Source organism: Macaca mulatta, chromosome 7, assembly GCF_049350105.2.
Source record: "Macaca mulatta isolate MMU2019108-1 chromosome 7, T2T-MMU8v2.0, whole genome shotgun sequence".
Lineage (NCBI taxonomy): Eukaryota > Metazoa > Chordata > Mammalia > Primates > Cercopithecidae > Macaca > Macaca mulatta.
In genome coordinates this window covers 92061847-92083543 of record NC_133412.1, presented here as the reverse complement: position 1 = coordinate 92083543, position 21697 = coordinate 92061847, and the positions used below count along the sequence as shown (strand labels likewise).

The 21697-nt window shown below is 40.8% G+C and overlaps 1 protein-coding gene across 9 annotated transcripts in view; it reads left to right on the top strand.

The window, feature by feature from the left end:
• The window catches only part of TARS3 (threonyl-tRNA synthetase 3), a 78207-nt gene that overhangs the window by 7052 nt on the left and 49458 nt on the right, over nucleotides 1-21697 (top strand). For all 9 annotated transcript variants that reach the window (XR_013396033.1, XR_013396032.1, XM_015143193.3 and 6 more), the window contains exons 4-10: nucleotides 2372-2495; nucleotides 5339-5460; nucleotides 8442-8559; nucleotides 11904-11968; nucleotides 13715-13793; nucleotides 15246-15392; nucleotides 16469-16567. Coding sequence is in view for 7 of the 9 variants with exons in the window: in XM_015143193.3 (XP_014998679.3) it covers nucleotides 2372-2495; nucleotides 5339-5460; nucleotides 8442-8559; nucleotides 11904-11968; nucleotides 13715-13793; nucleotides 15246-15392; nucleotides 16469-16567 (754 nt within the window). In the remaining 2 variants the exon portion in view is untranslated. The remainder of the gene's footprint in view (nucleotides 1-2371; nucleotides 2496-5338; nucleotides 5461-8441; nucleotides 8560-11903; nucleotides 11969-13714; nucleotides 13794-15245; nucleotides 15393-16468; nucleotides 16568-21697) is intronic.

Here is a 21697-nt window from a genome sequence, read left to right as displayed (position 1 = left end):
GAAGGTGGAGAGAGGATAGAGAAGTGCCCTCCACTGTTTTAATGATGAGACACAAAAGTGTTACACATGACTTCTCCTTCTGTCCATTGGCTCCAAATCTGGCCACATCTAGCTGCAAGGAAGGCTCGAAAACTCCGTCTGTAGAAGAAGGGCAGAATGGCTTTGCAGAACATGTAGCCATCTGTGACAGTCAGTAGAAATGAAAAGAAAGTTCTACTTGATTAATAATATCTAACATTTATTAAGTTACTGTTATCATATGTACACATTACGTAATCCTGAGTATAAGTGAAGGAGGAATGTCCTGTAATCCCCATTTTGTAGATAAGAACACTGAGGCCTAAAAAGCTGAGTAAATTGTCCAATATTTAAACCCAGTTTGGCCTTTCACCTGTGTGCTCCTAACCACAATGCTGTACTGCTGCTCAAGTTAATCACAGAAATGTAAATTAAAAGATTACATTGTAGTCTGGGCATGGTAGCTCACACCTGTAACCCCACCACTTTGAGGGGTGAAAATGGGCGGATCACTTGGGTCAGGAATTTGAGACCAACCTGGCCAACAGGGTGAAACCCTGTCTCTACTACAAATACAAAAAGTAGCCAGACATGGTGGCATGTGCCCGGAATCCCAGCTACTCGGGAGGTTGAGTCAGGAGAATCACTTGAACCCGGAAGGCAGAGGTTGTAGTGACCTGACATTGCGCCATTGCTCTCCAGCCTGGGCAACAGAGTGAGACCCTGTCTCAAAAAAAAAAAAAGCTGTAGAGTTGATATAATTTAATAGTACCTAACATTATGAGAACTCAGAGACAAGATACTCTTGTAACTCTGCTAGTAGGAAAATTTTGCAATATATTCTGACAGAAGTCACGGAAAATGCATTTCCCTTGACTAGCAGTTTAACCTCCAGAATTTTTCCTGAGAAAATAATTGAGTAAGATATATATTCAAGAATGTTCATTGCAGCATTATTTTTCATTACTACTCATCCCCCAAAATACCCATAAAAATAATTAAAATGCCTAGCAAATATTGGTTCCTCTGTGACTATTAAATATCATATTTTAGAAGTCTGTCTCCTGTTAGGGAAAATGCTGTGATTTATTGTTAAGTTTAAGAAGTAGGTTATAAAATAACATAATTGTGATACTATTAAATATTTTTTATTCCTATATATTAAATAATGTGGAAAGATATAAACAAAACATCAATGGTAATTTCTTGGTGGTGGAATTATAGGTGACTTTGTGTGTGTGTGTTTTTCTGTGCTTTCCAGGTTTCCTTTCTTAACTTGTGATTTTGTCAACAATTTTCAAACAATAAATTTATTTAAAAGATACACAAAAAAAGAGAAAGAAAGAGATCAACACCTCACTAGAAGACCATCCTGGCCAATGTGGTGAAACACCATCTCTACTAAAAATACAAAAGTTAGCTGAGCGTGGTGGTGTGTGCCTATAGTCCCAGCTACCAGGAGGCTGAGGCAGGAGAATTGCTTGAACCCAGGAGGCAGGGGTTGCAGTGAGCTGAGATCGCACCACTGCACTCCAGCCTGGTGACAAAGTGAGACTCCATCTCAAAAAAAAAAAAAAGAAAAGAAAAGAAGCGAAGGAATCGGATAGTTCATAAAAGTAAAAATAGCTTGTAAGCATGAACCAAAATTAATAATTAAATCAAAACAACAATTTTCAATGTCACGTAGACAAAGATTTTTAAAAATTGGGGTACATGGAAGTGATGCGTTCAAATGACATCAGAAATCTTTCAAAGGTACATCACCTTTGATCTAGTAATTCCAATTCTGTGACGTATTCCCAGAAAACAGTCACAGAAGTCGCAAGATGCCTGTGTACAGATGTCTGTGTGGTATACTCTGTGACAGCAAAACTTAGGCGACCTCAGTGTGCAGCAGTGGAGGCTTCATTAATAAATAAATACTTCCAGACTGGGAAGTATTTGGAAGGTTATCTGAGGCATGATAGAGAAAACGCAAGCTATACAATTATGTTGGCAACTGCTTTTAAAGACAGCACATATGTGTGGGTGGGTGGATGGAGGTAGAAAAACCACTGGATGGAAATGTACCAAAATGTTATAAGTAGTGATTTATGATATTTATGTCTGATTTTTTTTATCCTATGTGCTTTCTCAGTTTTCCAAGTTTTTTTAAAACAGTGAATGTGTATTACTTTTCTACATAAAATAAATATTACAAAACAATAAGTATCTGTCTTATTCGTTTACGTTTGTATTTTCTATACACTTCAAAAAAAAAAAAGAAAAAACAACCCTAGAAATTCTTTTAATCTTTTAAGGAATCATTGTAACAATGATAAGGTTAACTCCCAAGTGGCTTTTCTCTTCCTAGTCAGGAACTGGCTGAAAGCACAGTAATAGCCAAAGTAAATGGTGAATTGTGGGACCTGGACCGCCCGTTGGAAGGGGACTCTTCTCTAGAGCTGCTTACATTTGATAATGAGGAAGCTCAAGCTGTGAGTATTTAAAATCCAGACAGCCAAACTTTGCGTAGTTATGTTGTAAACTATATTATATAAGAAGCTACATATTGAAGTCACGAATGTTGAGTTTTTTGGGAGTTTCTAAGATTTAAAATTTGAATATTGATGTTTAATAAATATCTGTGGCATGAATGTATACAAATACATGTCGATTTTTAAAGTAGCCCATAATTTCTTTCTTTCTTTTTTTTTTTTTTTTTTTGAGATGGGATCTTACTCTGTCACCCAGGCTGGAGTACAGTGGTGCAATCAGGGCTCACTGCAGCCTCAACCTCCCCTGGCTCAAGTGATCCTCCCACCTCAGCCTCCCAGCTACCTGTGACTACAGGCACGCACCTACACACCCAGCTAATTTTTCATATTTTTTGTAGAGACAGATTTTGCCATGTTGCCCAGGCTGTTCTCAAACTCCTGAGCTCAAGCAGTATGCCTCCCTCAGCCTCCCATAGTGCTAGGATTACAGGTGTGAGCCACTGTGCCCAGCCTTATCATTTCTTACAATAATCATTTCCTTAAGTTAGAATGCTTTGGTTATTAAATCAATGTGTGTTTGAAATGAATTGTTAATAGACTGTTAAAAATAGGTCTACTTTATAATTTAATTTGTATCAAAGAATTTGAAGAAATTTTAAGACTCAAATATACTTTAAATACTTAATATAATTTTCTATAAAATAAATACCCCATTTTTCACATATGCATGTAATATATGATTTCTGATATACATTGTCGCCTGAACATTGCAGTCGCCCTTCAAGCTGTCCATTATCTTCATAAAACCTAACTTATGATTAGCTTAGGTTACAGTAATTGCAAGGCTTATACTAAATTTCTTTAAACTATAAGAACCATATTTTAATTTCTGTTTAAAATATGCAAAGTATAACAATTAAATATCTAAATGGTATGCTATTAATAAAACCATGTTTAAAGGTGATTTTCAGAAAGTTCAGTACTGTAAACTGAATTCACAACTCTCCAGCCATAGGTAGCCATGCCTCAGTTTTGATGCACTACTGCCTATGTGATATCTGCACGTAGATATTTTACAAGAATCTTCAGTACATTCACCATGAAATTTTCTATTTTTACCCCAAAATTTATTTCTTTCCTATTTGCCTAAGTCAATGCATTATTCCACCACATACCCAATTGCTCAACCCAGAACCTTGGAGGTTTTGTGTGATTCCTCCCCGTCCCTCAACTCCATCTCCAGTGAGGGGTAAGCCCAGTAGATTTTACTTCCTAGCATATCTAGAATCTGTCCACTTCTCTCCCTCTCCATTGCCACTGCCTGAGAATCTGCACTCACCTTGTTATAGACCTACTCAAGAAACTACCTACTTGCTGTTTTGTCCCCTGAAATTCATTCCCATTGAGCTATCAAATGATGTGTGTAAATGTAAATGTAATCATTGTGCTTAAAACCCTTTAATGCATCCAATTGCATTTGGAGTAAAATGCAAGCTCCTCCCCAAGGCCTGCATGGTCTCTGGCCCTTCCTTACCTCTCTAACCTTTCTCAAGCTATGCTTTGTCCCATCCCTTACGTGTTAGTCACACAGGCCTTCCCGAGTCCCCATGAATGTAGGACACTCACTGTTTTTCTTTATTACAAAGCCCTGTTCATCTCCTTTTAAATATAATTATGTACTTCCAGTTTTGTTTATTGCCTGTGTCTTTCCCAATAGGCTGCACCTGTGTGGGGGCTGTGAGTATGTCTGTTTCTTTCACTATTGTAACCCAACACATAACACAGTATTTGGCTCAACAAATATCTAGGTGTGGACAGTGCACCACGTAAGAGATTTGGGCTGATGCTAGCAGTCAGCCTGCCATCCTAGCAGCATCCAAAGGAGAAGTGCTGTGCCCTAAGGACTGACCCTCTGGGTCTTTCTGCAAATCATATCCCAGCCTATTGCTATGGGCTAGGATTGCACATAGTGGTCCATCGTCTAACTCCTTCTGCTCTGATTCATTTTATCAAACAACTCTTTAATTGTAACTTGCTTTCTATTTAATAAAAGGAAAGAAAGTGCTGACAGATGACTTGATTATCTTACTCTTTTGGTACCTATATCTATTTGGTGACTTTGGTTAGTTTCATTTTATCCATAAACTAAAATGAATTCCTTGGGAACTGAAAACCTTATCAACATTTTGAACTTGGAGGACTGACAGTCGGGCTCTGAACTGTGGTTAATGAACTCATGTATACACTTCTCAGGGGTCCCAGGCAGCCAGCAGACATTCCCTGGCAACACTTTTTTCTTCCTGAGCCATCTTTCAAACTTCCACAGTCACATGCTATTCAGCACATGAAGACTGCTGTGGAGATGCAGAATCTCATTAACTCTAGTGGTGTCAGGAACACTTCAGTGCTCTGTGTCCCTCTCAGAGAGGGTGCCCCTGGAGAAAAAGGAAGAGAGCTAGCACCTGGCACTCCTCGGCCTTCCTCCCACTCTGGGCTTCAATCAGATTTGCACACAGCTGCTCTGCTGGATGTTCCGAGAGGTGTTCATCCCTTGTGACTGATATGCACAGAGGAAATGGGGTTGTAGCTGAGCTCCAGCTGCCACTCTCAGCAGAGTGGCTTCACACTGGCACTGAGCAAGTAGCTCTGGTGGAATGTCAGGGAGGGCTCAGAAAGCATTCTCTTCTAAGTGGGCATTGAAGATTTTCCTTTCAAGTTGATGTTGCTGCCCTTGGTCTTGCCATTTATCTCCTTGAAATGTTCTACTTGTTTACATCATTTTACTACTAATTTTCCATGACATACTTTTGGCAGCTAATGGCCCCTCTGTCCATGCCATGCAGGTGTACTGGCACTCCAGTGCTCACATTCTTGGGGAGGCCATGGAACTTTATTATGGAGGCCACCTGTGCTACGGTCCGCCCATTGAAAATGGATTTTATTATGACATGTTCATTGAAGACAGGTAACACACTGAATACTGGCTTGTGAATGCATGTGTTTCAATTTTATTGTGTTTTAATGGTTACATACTAGCTTAGTAACTTTATACTGTTGACCCTTACATAATGTGGGATTGGGGCACTGATGCCCATGCAGTTGAAAATCTGAGTAAAACTTGTGATTCCACCTAAACTTAACTAATAGCCCGTTGTTAGCTAGAAACCTTAATGAAAACATAAACAGTTGAGTACCACATACTTTGTATCTTATGTGTATTATATACTGTATTCTTAAAATAAGCTAGAGAAAAGAGATGTTAAGAAAATCATAAGGAAGGGAAAATATATTTACCATTCATTTAGTGGAAGTGGATCGTTATAAAGCTCTTCATCTTCACATTGAGTAGGCTGATGAGGAAGTGGAGGGGTTGATCCTGCTGCCTCGGGGTAGCAGAGGCAGAAGAAAATCCACATATAAGTGGACCCATGTAGTTCTAACCTTCGTTGTTCAAGGGTCAACTGTTTTGCATAATATGGCATAGATTGGTTGACCAATTTTGAAAATTATTTTTTGTTTAGATGGTCTAAGCCATTTAACTAAAAATTATTTTTAGTCAAATCTAGATTCAAGAGGTACTTCTAAAATTGTTTTTTGTTTTGTTTTGTTTTGTTTTGTTTTTTTGTCCCCAGAAGAATATGATATGCTGTTTATCTAATCTTGGACTTGCTAGAGCATGGTATTAATTAAGACCAGAATCGAAAGCTTAATTCCTAGGGAGAGCTTAGTTTAATTTGCTCCATGATAATCAAGGGCATCATTAACCTCAGCCAAGCATCTCACATAGTTGAGTGCCAGACAGGGATGTTTCACAGAGGCTTCTCATTCCATAGACCTATGCTTGAATCATTAGCAAACAGCCAGCCCCGTCCAACTCCTGCCCTGAATTCCTCAGCTTTTAAGGGTACCTCCAGTTGGCACAACCAAAACCTCTGATCCTTCTACTTCCTCCCTGCTCTTCACCACCACCCCACCATCCAGTTCTGCCAGTGTTATCTCCTAAATAGTTCTCCCACGCCCCTCTCCTTCTCTCACTTCTGCCTTAACTTGGCCCCATGGCGTCTCTGGCCTGGATGACTGTGGTGCATTTTATCTTTACCTTCTCCTGCACACCACTTAATGACCTCCCCAACCAAGCACCCAACGCTCTGTAGCTGCTACTTAGAGACTTGTCCAGTCTGAATCACTATTCCTCAACAACCATGAACTGTGTTTACCTATACCACTTCTGATCTCAAAGGTGTGGGGTTTTTTTCCACATCAACAGCCAGTGCTCCAACTCTCTGGACACCCACTAGGTGTCTAATAATTGAACTCAATTCTGACACTGTCTACCCTGAGTTAGTGCAGATCCCCCAGGTCAAGGGCTCAGTCCCACAAACTGCCCCCAATTCAGATGCCAGCTGGAAGTCTGGGTCTTCCATACTCTTGACCTACAGGTTACAAATCGGGAGTTTCCATGACCCCATCCTTGGGTTCAATAATTTGTTAGGCTAGCTCCCAGAACTCAAGAAGGCACTTTACTTACCTTACCAGTTTATTATAATGGATGGTACAAAGGATAGAGATGAACAGCCTGATGGAAGAGGTGCTTATGGTGAGGTATGTGGGAGGGGGTGCAGAGATTCCATGTGTCTCTGGGCACCATGCCCCAAGCACCTGGATGTGTTCAACAACCTGGAATCTCTGTGAATCTCGTTTAGGGCTTTTTATGGAGGTTTCATTGTAGAGGCACAATTGATTCAATCATTGACCATTGGTGATAACCCAATCTCTAGTCCCTCTCCTCTCCCCGAAGGAGGCAGGTAGGGGTGCTGAAATTCCCAACCCTTTAATCATGCATTGGTCTTTCTGGTGACCAGTTCCCATTCTGAAGCTACCTAGGGGACCTAGCCACCAGTCATCTCATCAGCACACAAAAGACACTCGTATCACTCCAGAGATTTCAGGATCTTAAAAACCCTATGCCAGAAATCTGGATGAAGACCAAATATATGTTTGTTATTATATCACAGTATCACATCCAGTTCATCTCTTGTTAACATGGCTCCAGTATTCATTCAACAAGATGTTTTTGCTCCCTGCTGTATGCTCTGTGGTGGGTGCTGGTGATTCAGCAGTGAAGGAACCAGTCTGTCCTCATGGAGCTAACAGTCTGGTTGGGGGAAGACAGCAAATGCACAAGCAGCCATCTGCTGCCTGGTGGTGATGAATATAGGAACATCAGCCAGGTGTGGGAGGTGTGTGCCATAACAGGCAGGTGGGCAGGAAGGGGCAGATGGCATTGAAGCAGACCAGAGTAGAGGGAGGGAGCAAGCCCTGAGGACAGGGATACTTATGACATCTGCAGGGAGAAGGTTCCAGGCCTCTGTGGGACTGTCCTGATGTGGGGATATGTGTGGCTTATTTGAGGAGTGGCAAGGAAGCCAGTGTGGCAGGAGGGAGTGAGCACTGACCAGGGGGTGATTCAAAGGAAGTCAGTCCATGCATAGTGGAGGCTCAGTGCTGCTAGGAGCACCGGGACTCTGCAGTCCACACAGATCTCTCCCAGCCTTGGTTCCATAGCCAGTGATGGCAGGGACATGATGAGCACTCCATCTGGCTCTTGAGCAAAACTAAAGTATGTGAAGGATAAGGAAGACCGCACAGAAGAACCAGCCTCAAAGGAGCTCACAGTCCACCTGGATGTCTCCTAGCAGGGCTTCCTGCTCACCTTGCAGCAGAGGAGAAATGAGGCAGGTCGTGGCACCCGTTGATGCCCTAGTCTCCCTCTTTGAGACGCAAGAGTAGTGACCGTATGAATGTTTGACTTTCTGAAGTCCTAGAACAATAAGACTTACCAGATTCAAGTTAGAAAATGTGTCACTGCTGAGCCTTCAGGACAAAGGAAAGAGGGAATGCATAATGTCTGGAAGATCAATGTCAGTTCTCTGCTCTTCTTTTTAGAGCAGTATCCAGCACAGAATTGTCAGCCCTGGAGAATATATGTAAAGCCATCATAAAAGAAAAGCAACCTTTTGAAAGACTAGAAGTCAGCAAGGAAATCCTCCTGGAAATGTTTAAGGTAACTTGGGGAAACTCTTAAACATCTTACTAGGAATATTAAAAATCCATGTAGACTAGCTTCTCCACCTTCCCCCAAATAGTTAGCCATTGCTCACCAAATTGTTCTAATTCTGTTAAGCTACTGTGAGGTTGTTACCAGTTACTTGCTGTGGCATTTCCCTCCTCATCTATTTCCTGAACATTTTAGGGCAGACATAGGTAGGTAAAGGGCCAGGTGAATAATTTTTATATGTGTGTTTATAAATCTGATTAATTCTGAGTATTGTGAATATCTGTCCCCTAAATTCAACAATATTTATAATCCCATATAAAAGGCTGCCTTTTTCTCTTTTCTTTGGGAGTTTTCTATTAACTTTTTTTTTTCAGATTTTAACCTAGAGTAATCTGTATAAAACGGTAACTTTCTCTATATTGTTTTGACCAATGTACTTAAATATATTCCTGATTTTATGTTTTAAAACATATGTATTGGAGAAAACATACATTTTTTGTTTGTTTGTTTGTTTGTTTGTTTTTTGAGATGGAGTCTCTCTCTGCCTCCCAGGCTGGAGTACAGTGGCACTGTCTCGGCTCACTGCAACCTCCGCCTCCTAGGTTCAAGTGATTCTCCTGTCTCAGTCCCTCAGCTGGGACCACAGGCATGTGCCACCATGCCTGGCTAATTTCTGTATCCTTTTTGTAGAGACGAAGTTTTGCCATGTTGACCAGGCTGGTCTTGAATTCCTGACCTCAAGTGATCTACCCACCTCAGCCTCCCAAAGTGCTGGGATTACAGGCATGAGCCACCACACCCAACCAAAAACATATATTTTGAAAACACAATATTATTAGTTTTGTGGGCTTTAATAAAAAATAGAGTTGGTTTTGGTAAAAGGTTGCAGTATTCTTTTGTGTGCAGTAAAATATATAACATACAAAATTTACCATTTAATCATTTTTAAGTATACAGTTCTGTGGCATGAAGTACATTTACAATGTTGTCAATCATCACCACCATCCATCTCCAAAGCTTTTTATCTTACCAGGCAGAAACTGTGTACCCATTAAACATTAGCTCCCCATTCCGCCCCTCCACCCCGGCCCCAGCCCCTGGCCACCACCATTCTACTCTCCATCTCTGAATTTGGTTCCTCTAGGCACTTCATATCAGTGGAATCATGACAATATTTGTCCTTTTGTGACTAACTTGTTTCACTCAGCAAAATGTCCTCAAGATTCATCCATGTTTTATGGTTTGTTATTTTATTTTTTATTTATTTGTCTTTTGGAGGTGGAGTTTTGCTCTTTTTGCCCAGGCTGGAGTGCAATGGCGCGATCTCAGCTCACTTCAACCTCCTCCTTCCGGGTTCAAGCGATTCTCCTGCCTCAGCCTCTCGAGTAGCTGGGATTACAGGCATGCACCACCATGCCTGGCTAATTTTTGTATTTTTAGTAGAGATGGGGTTTCTCCATGTTGCTCAGGCTGGTCTTGAACTCCCAACCTCAGGTGATCCACCCACCTCGGCCTCCCAAACTGCTGGGATTACAGGCATGAGCCACTGCGCCCGGCCTCATCCATGTTTTAGCATGTGTCAGAATCTCCTTCCTTTATAAGGTTGAATAATATTCCATTGTACGGATAGACTACATTTTGTTTACCCATTCATCCATCTATAGACACTTGGGTTGCTTCTACCTTTTGGCTACTATTGTGAACAATGCTGCTGTGAACATGGGTGTGTAAAGTTCTGTTTGAGTCTCTGCTTTACTTATTTTGGGAATATACTTAGAAGTGGAATTGCTGGATCCTATGGCAATACTGGTTTTAAGTTTTTGAGAACTCGCCATACCGTTTGGTGCAGTGGCTGCACCATTTCACAGTCCACCAGTGATGCACAAGGGGCTCAGTTTTCCCACATCCTTGCCAACACTTGTTTTGTTTCATTTTTGTTTTATAGACATCCTAATGGTTGTGAAGTGGTATCTCATGGGGGTTTTGGTTTTGATTTGCATTTCTCTAATGACGTAGTAATGTTGAGCATCTTAATGTGCTTATTGGCCATTTGTGTTTTTTCTTGAAGAAATGTCTTTGGAGAAATGTCTGTTCAGCACTTTTGCCCATTTTCAATTAGCTTTTTGTATTTGAGTTATAAGAGTTCTTGGATGTATTCTGAATATCCATTTCTTAACAGGTATGTGATTTGCAAATATTTAATTCTGTAGGTTGCCTTTTTTTGCAGCTACTTTTAAGAACTGAGCACTGTCTTTGTTAAGGAAAATGATTTGATGTGAATATATAGATATGAAACAGTTAAATCATACAGATACAGATTTTTCTCCCAACAACTACCTCCTTTAAGTAGTTATATAATATAAAGTGCCTTGTATACCCTGATAATAGTGATGCAGGCAGAAAAGAAAGGAAAAGGAAAAAAAAAGAAAAAAAAAAAAAAAAACCTTAGTTTTATAAATATATCATCATTACTATAAACTTTGCTTTTGTTTTTATACAAATAATATAGCTGTGTCCTTGTCAGAATTTTATTGATTAATGTAGTTAAAATTAGATCTTCTAGAACAGTACTGTCCAATAGAAACATAATGGAATCCACAAGTCTGAGCTACATGTGTAACCTTAAATTTTATGGCAGCTACATTTTAAAAGTAAAAGTTGCAATTAATTTTAAGAAATGTTTTAACCCAATATATAAAAAGTATCATTTCAATGGTAACCAGTATAAAGAATGATTAATGAATGATTTTATTCTTCTTTTTGCAACATTATACTTCCTAAGTCCAGTGTGTTTTATACTCACTGCATACCTTCTTTCAAATTAGTGGCATTTGAGGCCAGGTGTGGTGGCTCACACCTGTAATCCCAGTACTTTGGGAGGCCAAGCAGGCGGATCACTTGAGGTCAGGAGTTTGAGACCAGCCTTGCCAACATAGTGAAACCTAGTCTCTACTAAAAATGCAAAAATTAGCCAGGCATGGTGGTATGGTACGTGCCTGTAATTCCAGCTACTTAGGAGACTGAGGCAGAATCACTTGAACCAGGGAGACAGACATTGCAGTGAGCCAAGGTGGCACCACTGTACTCTAGCCTTGGTGAGAGAATGAGACTTCTGTCTCAAAAAAAAAAAAAAAAAAAAATTAGGGGCGTTTGACATGCCCAGTAGCCACGTGGCTTGTGGCCTCCATGCTGCATGGTGTAGCTCAAGGCTGTGAGCTGTTTGTATCCCTCGTGTCTCAGCACCTAGAACATCGGTAGCTGCTCTTTCAATGTTTCTTGAGAAAAAGTAGAGTTGTTTTCTTCATTTAAACATTGTGTGTAATAATGTGTAAATATATTTTTCTTTGTAGTACAATAAATTTAAATGCCGCATTCTGAATGAGAAGGTTGACACTGCAACTACCACAGTGTACAGGTTTGTGTCCACACATGTTAAATGCTGCTCAGTGGTAAACTTGAAGGTGTTAGCAGTAGAGGCAGAGTTTGTTTTCTGGTTGGAGATCTATTTTTCAAGTTGTGTAGTTGATACTCTACTTTAGTTACAATCTTCAAAATGTTTTCACTAAAGAGAAATGATTATTTTCCCCTTTTTAATAATCAGGACACTACTGAGACCCATATTTTGTTTTCTGGGTGTCAGCTATAACAGGATTTTTCTCCATGTGAGTGATACTGTTGGGAAAGGAGTTTCTATTCTGTCCTTCCATGTTCTTATTAATGTGGCAGTGGGGGCCATTACAGGCCATCTCCTCGGCAGTGATTCTCTGCCTCATACTTACTGTCCAGAGTGCAAGTGTAGAAGAGTCTGCCCCGTTGTCCAGAGTCCAAGTGTACAATCTTTATGCGTTAGCAGGATACTCATGATGAGACAAAAAGAAAATACTGGGAAACAAAGACAGGATCAAATGTAAGAGGAGGGAAGTGAAATTAATACCAGAATCACTTAGTTCTGTTCGTTTAACCTCAGGTTCCTGAGCACCTTTTTATTTATCCATGTTTATACACCTTATACATAATTGCTATTGTGTGTTCCATCCATCTGGGTGCTGCTAGGACCATCACAGTACCAGCTTAGAAGACCTGGTATTTATTTAATTACAACCACAGATATTCTCCCTTGTGGTACTTATTTTTCACAGTCAAGGACTTGTGGTTCTCTGGTTTAATTGTACTGTAAGTAAAAATCATATCCCCTTTGTGCAAAGCTATGCACAGTGCATTTCTTAAAATTTAAAAATAAATGAAAATGTAGAAAACAGGCTCAGTTTTAAATTTCTGGCTTCTAATACTTGAGCTCTTGGGTTTTAGAACCTTACTTAGGTCAACGTTGACACTTTTTGTAGTTTTTCAATTTGAATGGCTTGTATTTAATTTTGGGGGAAAAAAGTAATTCTTTAGTGGATTTCTTTTTTTTTTTTTTTATTTTTTGAGATGGAATCTTGTACTGTCGCCCAGGCTGGAGTGCAATGGTGCGACCTCAGTTCACCACAACCTTCGCCTCTCAGGTTCAAGCAACTGTCCTGCCTCAGGCTCCCAAGTAGCTGGGATTACAGGCACCCGCCACCACACCCAGCTAACTTTTTATATTTTTTAGTAGAGACAGGGTTTCACTCTGTTGGCAAGGCTGGTCTCGAACGCCTAACCTCGTGATCCACGCGCCTTAGCCTCCCAAAGTACTGGGATTACAAGTGTGAGCCACCGCACTGGCCCTGTGGCTTTCTATTTAAAAGTTAGAGTACTGAAGCCTTTCATGCTAATTTGGCATTCCTTCCTTTCATCTGAATGTTGCTTACCAGCTCTCTCCCTAGAGAACAATACACAAAGACTGGCCATTGAAAGAGATGACATTTTTGTGTTTGTCAGTCTGTAAGCCAGTCCCTTTTTGTATTCATTGTAATTTAAGTTTTTAATCAGAGAATTGCATAGTTTCTTTTAGAAGATGTTCTGTGGTTTTGGAATCTAGTGGGCAGAGTGGACTCTGAGGCTAGATGAATCGCCTCTCTCCTTCACCCTAAATTAAAAATTTAATTTTTAATTATATGTGGCCTTGCCACATATAAATAAGTGAAGCTCTACCTAAAACATAGGATATTATGGCTTATAATGAATAGTCCAAAAAACTATAACTGTGCCTGAGCATGTCCTAAATATTTCATTATAGGTGCGGTCCATTAATTGACCTTTGCAAAGGTCCACATGTAAGACACACTGGAAAAATTAAAACCATCAAAATTTTTAAGGTAAGGATTGATTTTTTTTTTTTTAAATATAGTAAGCTTAAGGTGCACTAGCTATTAAGGAATTTCACTCATATCCTTTGTAGTCTGAACATCATGATATTTTAAAATATTTCATTCTTATTTGACTAAAACTAATAAAATCATTTAGAACTTTGATAATTAGAGCACTATAGGTATTTTTTATCATTTTACCTTATTGTAAGTGTTATAACATTTCTTTTCCATATGATATTTTTTTTTATTATTTTTCTGAGACAGAGTCTTGCTCTGTTGCCCAGGCTGGCGTGCAGTGGTGTAATCTTGGCTCACTGCAATCTCCGCCTCCTTGGTTCAAGCGATTCACCTGCCCCAGCCTCCTGAGTAGCTGGGATTACAGGCGTGCACCACCACACCTGGCTAATTTTTGTATTTTTAGTCAAGATGGAGTTTTACCACATTGGTCAGGCTGGTCTCGAACTCCTGACCTCAGGTGATCCACCTGTCTCGACCTCTCAAAGTACTGGGATTATACGCATGAGCCACTTCACCTGGCTTTTTTCCTAGCTATATTAAAATGCTGTTCTGTATACTATGGTTTTCTCGAATAGCCCTGATGAATATTTGTCTGCATGTGAAAGTAATGTACTGCAGGATAAAGAAAACAGCAGAAGGGGATATGATGGTGTAATGGAGAAAACATCGCTCTGGGAATTAGGAGGCATGGGACTGACTTGGCAGTCCCAGCCTTTCTTGGCTTTGATTTTCTTACAGGTAAAATGGGACTGGCTAATGGCACTGTTCTTAATCATTGACTATAGGTCAGCAAGACTGACCTTTACTTCCCTGTACCTACTGTCTATTCTGCCCCGTCCTTGGTGATTATGATTCCTGCTTAGCGTTCCCTCCTTTCCGTGCACTGTCACTGTCATTCCTAGAATCCATAGCAGACTCTACATAATTTGCTGGTTAATGGTATAATTTAGGCTGGGAAGGTTTAGTTAGAATCCATTTTAAGATTGTTCCCAGCACTACAAAAAGTCTTCTTTAAGCTTTGTTGATTTTGTTTGTTTGTTTGTTTGATTGATTTTGAGACAAGGTCTTGCTTTGTCACCCAGGCTGGAGTGCAGTGGCACAAACACTGCTCACTGCAGCCTCAGCCTCCTGGGCTCAAGCAGTCCTCCTGCCTCAATCCCCCAAGTAGCTGGGATTACAGGCATGTGCCATCATGCCTGGCAAATTTTTGTATTTTCTGTACAGATGGGGTTTAGCCATGTTGTCCAGGCTAGTCTCAAACTTCTGAGCTCAAATGATCTGACCACCTTGGCCTCCCAAAACTGCTGCGATTATAGGCATGAGCCATGGCTCAGGGCTGCTTTGTTGGTGTTATAGTGGAAAATTGCGTTCATATTTAAGAGCGGTTTTACTTACAACCAAATGTTTGATATATTTACCAAAATCCTGTTTGATATTTAGAATTCCTCAACATACTGGGAGGGCAATCCCGAAATGGAAACATTGCAGAGGATCTATGGAATATCCTTTCCTGATAACAAGATGATGAGGAACTGGGAAAAGTTCCAAGAGGAAGCAAAGAACCGAGATCACAGGAAGATTGGGAAGGTATGCCCCACATTTTATATCACTAGAGAGATGTAATCATAAACCAACATAGGAATGTTTCTGTCTCACAAAACTAAGTTGCTTTAATAATAAGATTTCTTCTTCTTCTCTCCTATTTTGCTGGCACTCATAGTCTGCTGCTGAGTTCTTCCATTTTGATACCCCAGATGTCTTCTAGCCTCTTTCCTTCCTATATCTTTTATTAATTTTTGAAAATTGTACCCTTCTCTTATTTTTGTCATGATATAAAAATGAAGTTGTTTTTGGTGAAACCCCACCTCTACTAAAAATACAAAAAAAATTAGCCGGGCGTGGCAGCACGTGCCTGTAGTCCCAGCTACTGGGGAGGCTGAGGCAGGAGAATCACTTGGGCCTGGGAAGCGGAGGTTGCAGTGAGCCAAGATTGCGCCACTGCACTCTAGCCTGGGCGACAGAGTGAGACTCAGTCTCAAAAAAAAAAAAAAAAAAAAGTTGTTTTTTACATTCTGTGCACTTTACAGCATCCTTTGTATCTGGGAGACAGAGCAGCATGTAGAAGGAAAAAATCAGATTGGAAAGCAGCTAGGCCTGAGCTTTAGGCCCAGTCCTTGTACTCACTAGCTGTGTTAGATGATGGGCAAGCTCTGTGTCCTTGTCTTCCTTGCTGGGTAGCCTTGCAGGGTGGCTGTGAAGACAGAAACTGGATGATGGTGCCTGGTACAGGGCAGGCTCTCAGTAAGTGACAGCCATGATGATGATCATCATCACTTAAAGCCTACCTCCTGCAGTGAACTTTTTTGGTCTTTTTACCATGTTGTCTCCCCATGAGTGCCATACTCCAAGTGTGCCAAGTAAGAAAATTAGCAGAAAATAGCTGAAGGTGACATAAAAGCTAAGTTCAAAGCTAATTAGCCATAAATATGAGTGGAAATTTTACATATATTTAGGTATAAGTGTTGAATGGCCTTGGAATGTCTATTACTAGAGAAGATAGAAATAACTGAGTATTATATGTTTTATTCCCAGCATATCGTGTGTGTAGTAAATACTAAGCAATAGCAGATGACATTTGAAATGCAATTATTTTTTCAATCTAGGAACAAGAACTTTTCTTTTTCCATGATTTGAGTCCTGGAAGCTGTTTTTTCCTTCCCAGAGGAGCCTTCATTTATAATACACTTATGGATTTCATACGAGTAAGTTAACTTTAAAATGTTTTATTCTTATTCAATTCCAGTTTACATTTTTACTATTTTCTCTTATAATAAAATGGTCAAGCATTTCCATTAATTTTACTTTGGTAACATTAATAAGAATTTTGAGGTTAAAAGTGAGATACTGGCCAGGCGCGGTGGCTCACTCCTATAATCCCAGCACGTTGTGGGGCCGAGGTGGGCAGATCACCTGAGGTCAGGAGTTCGAGACCAGCTTGACCAACATGGTGAAACCCTGTCTCTACTAAAAATACAAAAATTAGCCGAGTATGGTGGTACATGCCTGCAATCCCAGCTACTCAGGAGGCTGGCAGGAGAATTGCTTGAACGCGGGAGGCAGAGGTTGCAGTGAACCGGGATTGTGCCACTGCACTCCAGCCTGGTGACAGAGCAAGACTCCGTCTCAAAAAAAAAAAAAGAAAAAGAAAAAAAGTGAGATACTAGATTGTGCCTTCTAATAATAACATGGAGATAATTTCTCTTTTCCCTGAATACATTCCTGGATTTCATAAAATTCACTTTTTGTCCATATTAGTTTCTAAAGCATGTAGAATATAAAGGTAAGCATTAGACTAAGTGTGGCACTCCCTGTGAAAAAAGAAAGGAGAAAGTGTCGTCTCTGGCACAGAGTGTTAAACCATGAAGCATTGCTTCTCCAATGTGCTCCATGGGCCGCTGGTGCTTCCCTTTGCCTATAGCATGACTCCCAGATGATTTGGCAGCTCCAGAGGAAAGAGGAAAAAACCAATAGAGCAAAATACCTGCTTGTAATACAAGTTCGTAGATGGGAAGGTCTTTAGTATTTACATGATAAGGACTGTGTAGATAGTGTTCAGAGGTGATCCAGGTGGACTACTAGGATTACATTTCCATTCTTGCACTGTTCTGTCTTTCCTATAATCATTACCTAAATTTTTCATTTACTTAGTTTTTTATGTGCCTACCACTAATTCATGCTCAGATTTCTCTCAAAAACTACAAATCTGCTTGCAACATGTTCTGCAATGATTCAGGTAATTGCTCAGTAAATTTTTTTTCAAATTTGGTCCTACTCCAGAGTTAACTTGCTACTAAGATTCTTGCAAACTGATGTCTTAGGACTTCTTTTCGTCGTCATCTTGGCCACTCCCCTCATGTCTCTTCCTATGCTGAGTCCCTTTTCCTGGTCTCTGTCTATCCCTTCATTGCTTATCTTTAATTCTCATTTGGGGATCACTGTCTTCAGTAACTTTCTGAGAAAAGAATACATGGCATGTGGCCTGTGCTGGTTATTCTCTGTTTGCTTCTCCAGTCTTGTTCTCCTTCCTTTTCTTCTTGTGCTGTGCTCCTGGAGGCTGACCTCTATGGATTCTATCACCTGGGGTAGGGTACCTATCTTCCAGTAGGGGCTGGCCAGTGTGAGGCGGTAGGAGATCAGAGGGCAGGGGGAGAGACTTGAAGAATCACTGAAGATTATCACAGATTTAGATTTAGACAGGTGGTGATGACCATCACAGCTGCTGATTTGGATGTGCTATATTTTCTGAAAAATCAACATGGCCCCTGGCACCTTGTACTCTCAAGTTGGGAGTACAACAGATGGAGAATGAACAGAAAGCCTTTACGGTGGCATTAAGGGGATCTCTTATTTTTTATAGATGCAAGACAGATGTGGCTGATGAACAGGAGCAGGGCCTGATTGTGTGGGTCACCAAATTGTAAAGCCATTTAAATACACAAATCCAATGATCTCTTATTCTAAGGTAAGGGCGGTGGTTGGGAAGGCATGGGTCCCTGAGGCTTGGAATGGGAATATTTGACAGACACAGACGACACTGAGAACTTTGAATTTCTAGATACCTTTGTCTGAAGGAATTGGCCTTACCATGAAAAAAACCTTTTAGGGAACTTAGCTGGTTTTTCTGTTGGTTTTTTGTTATTACAGTCGTGTCTCTTCCCATATCTATTAATATTATATGCCAAATATTATATTTAATTTAAGTGTAGAGGCTCTAGGTGATGTTATCTCCCACTGGAGCATTCACCCTCTGCCAGTATTAAAGACTGATCATTCAATTCAGTCAGAGATTGCACTGGGTTAGGGCTGGCTTCCATTTTATTAAGATTCAACCTACTTTTCATTCCTGTTTCTAGGCCATGACCCCCTTGGGTTTCCAATTGACTGGCTGGTGGGTCTATGTCTTTTCAGCCCCGAAGGACTGTAGGGAAGCCCATTCTACTCTTCCAAAGTGTTCTATTCTTAACAAATAATTCCAAGGCTCATCTAATTACTCCATTGGCTCAAAAATCCAAGATGTCGTCTGAATCAGGCCTAGATGCAGATGAGGCTCCTCGGGTGCAATTTCTTGGGAACAGATTATCAAGTACATTTCCTCTACATTTTAAGACCTGTGAACTAAAAGCACAAGTTATGTATCAGCCACCTCATCCTCCCATTTCCCTCACGTTATAAAATGGTGCTTGAGGAAAATAATGCAGTGGATAGTCTTATTCAAAAAGGAGTGGGGGAGAGTAGGAGGCACATAGTAGTCACCGTCTGTAGAAATTCTGGTGTCTACCAGTCATCACTGCCCCAGGGTTGAAAGATACATTTTGATGAAGATCCAGTTTTGCTCTGCCTGGCTGTGATTCTGCCCTCTGAGTCTTCCTTTTTCTTCCATAAGAAATGACCCATGTGTGCCTTGGGGTAGCTTTCTTCTTCTTCTTTTTTTTTTTTTTATTTTATTTATTTATTTGTTTGTTTGTTTGTTTGTTTGTTTTTGAGACAGAGTCTCGCTCTGTCACCCAGATTGGAGTGCATTGGCGCCATCTTGGCTCACTGTAACCTCCTGCCTCCCAGATTCACGCCATTCTCCTACCTCAGCCTGCCAAGCAGCTGGGATGACAGGTGCCCACCACTACGCCAGGTTAATTCTTTGTATTTTTAGTGGAGACAGGGTTTCACCATGTTAGCCAGTATGGTCTCAATCTCCTGACCTCGTGATCCGCCTGCCTCGGCCTCCCAAAGTGCTGGGATTACAGGCGTGAGCCACTGCGCCCGGCCTGGGGTAGCTTTGTTCTCAACCTGATACCTTCCTGTAGAAGGCTGAGGGGGTCCAAAGCCCTCATTTCATTTTGTGCCGTCTTTCAATCTAAGCTAGTACAATTCCTTTAAAAACTTTGTGAGTCCTTTTATATAAATTTATCATCAACATGGTTAGATAAAAGCCACATCCACATCTTTCTGACACAGATCCTTCTTTACCTAGGAGGCTACTGTGAGACAACAGTACACAGCAGAGTCTTCAAAGCCTTCGTGTTTAACTGAAAGGGTCTACAAAGCCTAAGACTTTCAGAAGGCTTACTAGGTGCACTTACAGTAGATCATTCTGAGGTTTTCACAGAGTGTCTTACAGCCCCAACCTTAAGGTCTTTACCCTAAGGTTATGCTTTGATGATTATAATCTGAATTTGATCCATGTCCTGAAGCCTCCTGAGTCTTTTTTGGGACAGTCTAAGGATAAGAAGGTTTCATTTTTGAACCCAGCAGGTCCTCGTGGCTTTATATTTCCTCTAAACTTGGCTTTAAAAGTTAATTAGTTTCACCTTTGGTTTATACCTCTTGTCTTGTATTTTACCATAGGGAACCAGAAATCAGTTGTCACTTTCTACATTCTGCCTGGACATCTCCCCAGCTAAATCCATGAGTTCTTTGGGTACCCTTTCTGTTTTCCGTGTTACTTCTGGTGACAGTGTTACCCACCATCTGTTTCTGGCACCTCGTGATAAGAATCCCTTCTAGCTTCTACCCACCTGGCCCCAAAGCTACATGTTTCCGGTTATTGTTATGTCAACTGAAGAATCATGAGGTTCGTAAAATTGTAAAGGAGAGCTTCATTTCTTCTGAAGGGTTGCAGCCTGAAATCCTGCAGGCTGGGAAGTGTAGCTTCTGCCAGAAACCAGAAGCAGGCATTTCAAGGGAGGGAAAAGTAAGACAGGAATTTATGCTGATGAGATTGGCCAAGTATAAATATTTAACAGGTTATAAGAAGAGCTATGAATATTCACAAAGTGGGGGACATGTACATACGTAGTAAGCAAACATGCAAGCTACATGCATCCCTTGTTCACTTTGGGGTGAAGACTTAATGCATTAAAATAGTCTGTATAACGAAAAGGTCAAATGGAGGACACAGAGGCATCCCATGTGCAGCCTTTATAAACCAACCAGAACCAGTACACGGTTAGTGGTCTTTTATCAGGAAGGAATGCTGGTCAGTTGTGTAAATCAGTGGTGGAGCAAGTCTTTCGAAAGGGCTTAACTTTTAAGAAAGAAAGCCTAATGGTTGTTAGTGACAGAGTGGGTATAATTAGGCAGGTCCAACCTCCTGTCACTGCCAGTAACTCAGTTTTTAAGGTTTCTCTGGGGTCCTTGGCCAAGAGGGTGTCTGTTCAGTCAGTTGGGGCGCTTAAGATTTTAGTTTTATTTCTCAGTTATAGCAGTACCTACATCCAGTGCAAATTCTGTTCTGGATGGCTGTTGCAACATAGCAAAGTATCCCAGAACTTAATAGTTTAAAACTGCCATTTCATCATTACTGTCTCTCCTAGTTCCAGATTTTAGGCTCCTCTGGGTGGTTCTTGGATTGGGTCCCTTACATGACTGTATTCAGGTAGAGTCTCATGCCAGGGTTATTGATTGAAGAATGTTCCCTTCCTATCATAGAAAGACTAAAAACATCAGGCATTGGCAAGAATGTGGAGCAAGTATAACCCTTATGGCTGGTAGGAATGTAAAATGGTAGATCTACTTCGTAGCAGTTTGGCATTTCTTATAAAGATAAACATGCACGTAACATGTGAGCCATCAATCCCGCTTTTTTTTTTTTTTTTTTTTTGAGACAGAGTCTTGCTCTGTCGCCCAGGCTGGAGTGCAGTGACATGATCTCAGCTCACTGCAAGCTCCGCCTCCTGGGTTCATGCATTCTCCTGCCTCAGCCTCCTGAGTAGCTGGAACTACAGGTGCCCACCACTATGCCTGACTAATTTTTTGTATTTTTAGTAGAGATGGGGTTTCACCATGTTAGCCAGGATGGTCTTGATCTCCTGACCTCGTGATCCGCCCGCCTCGGC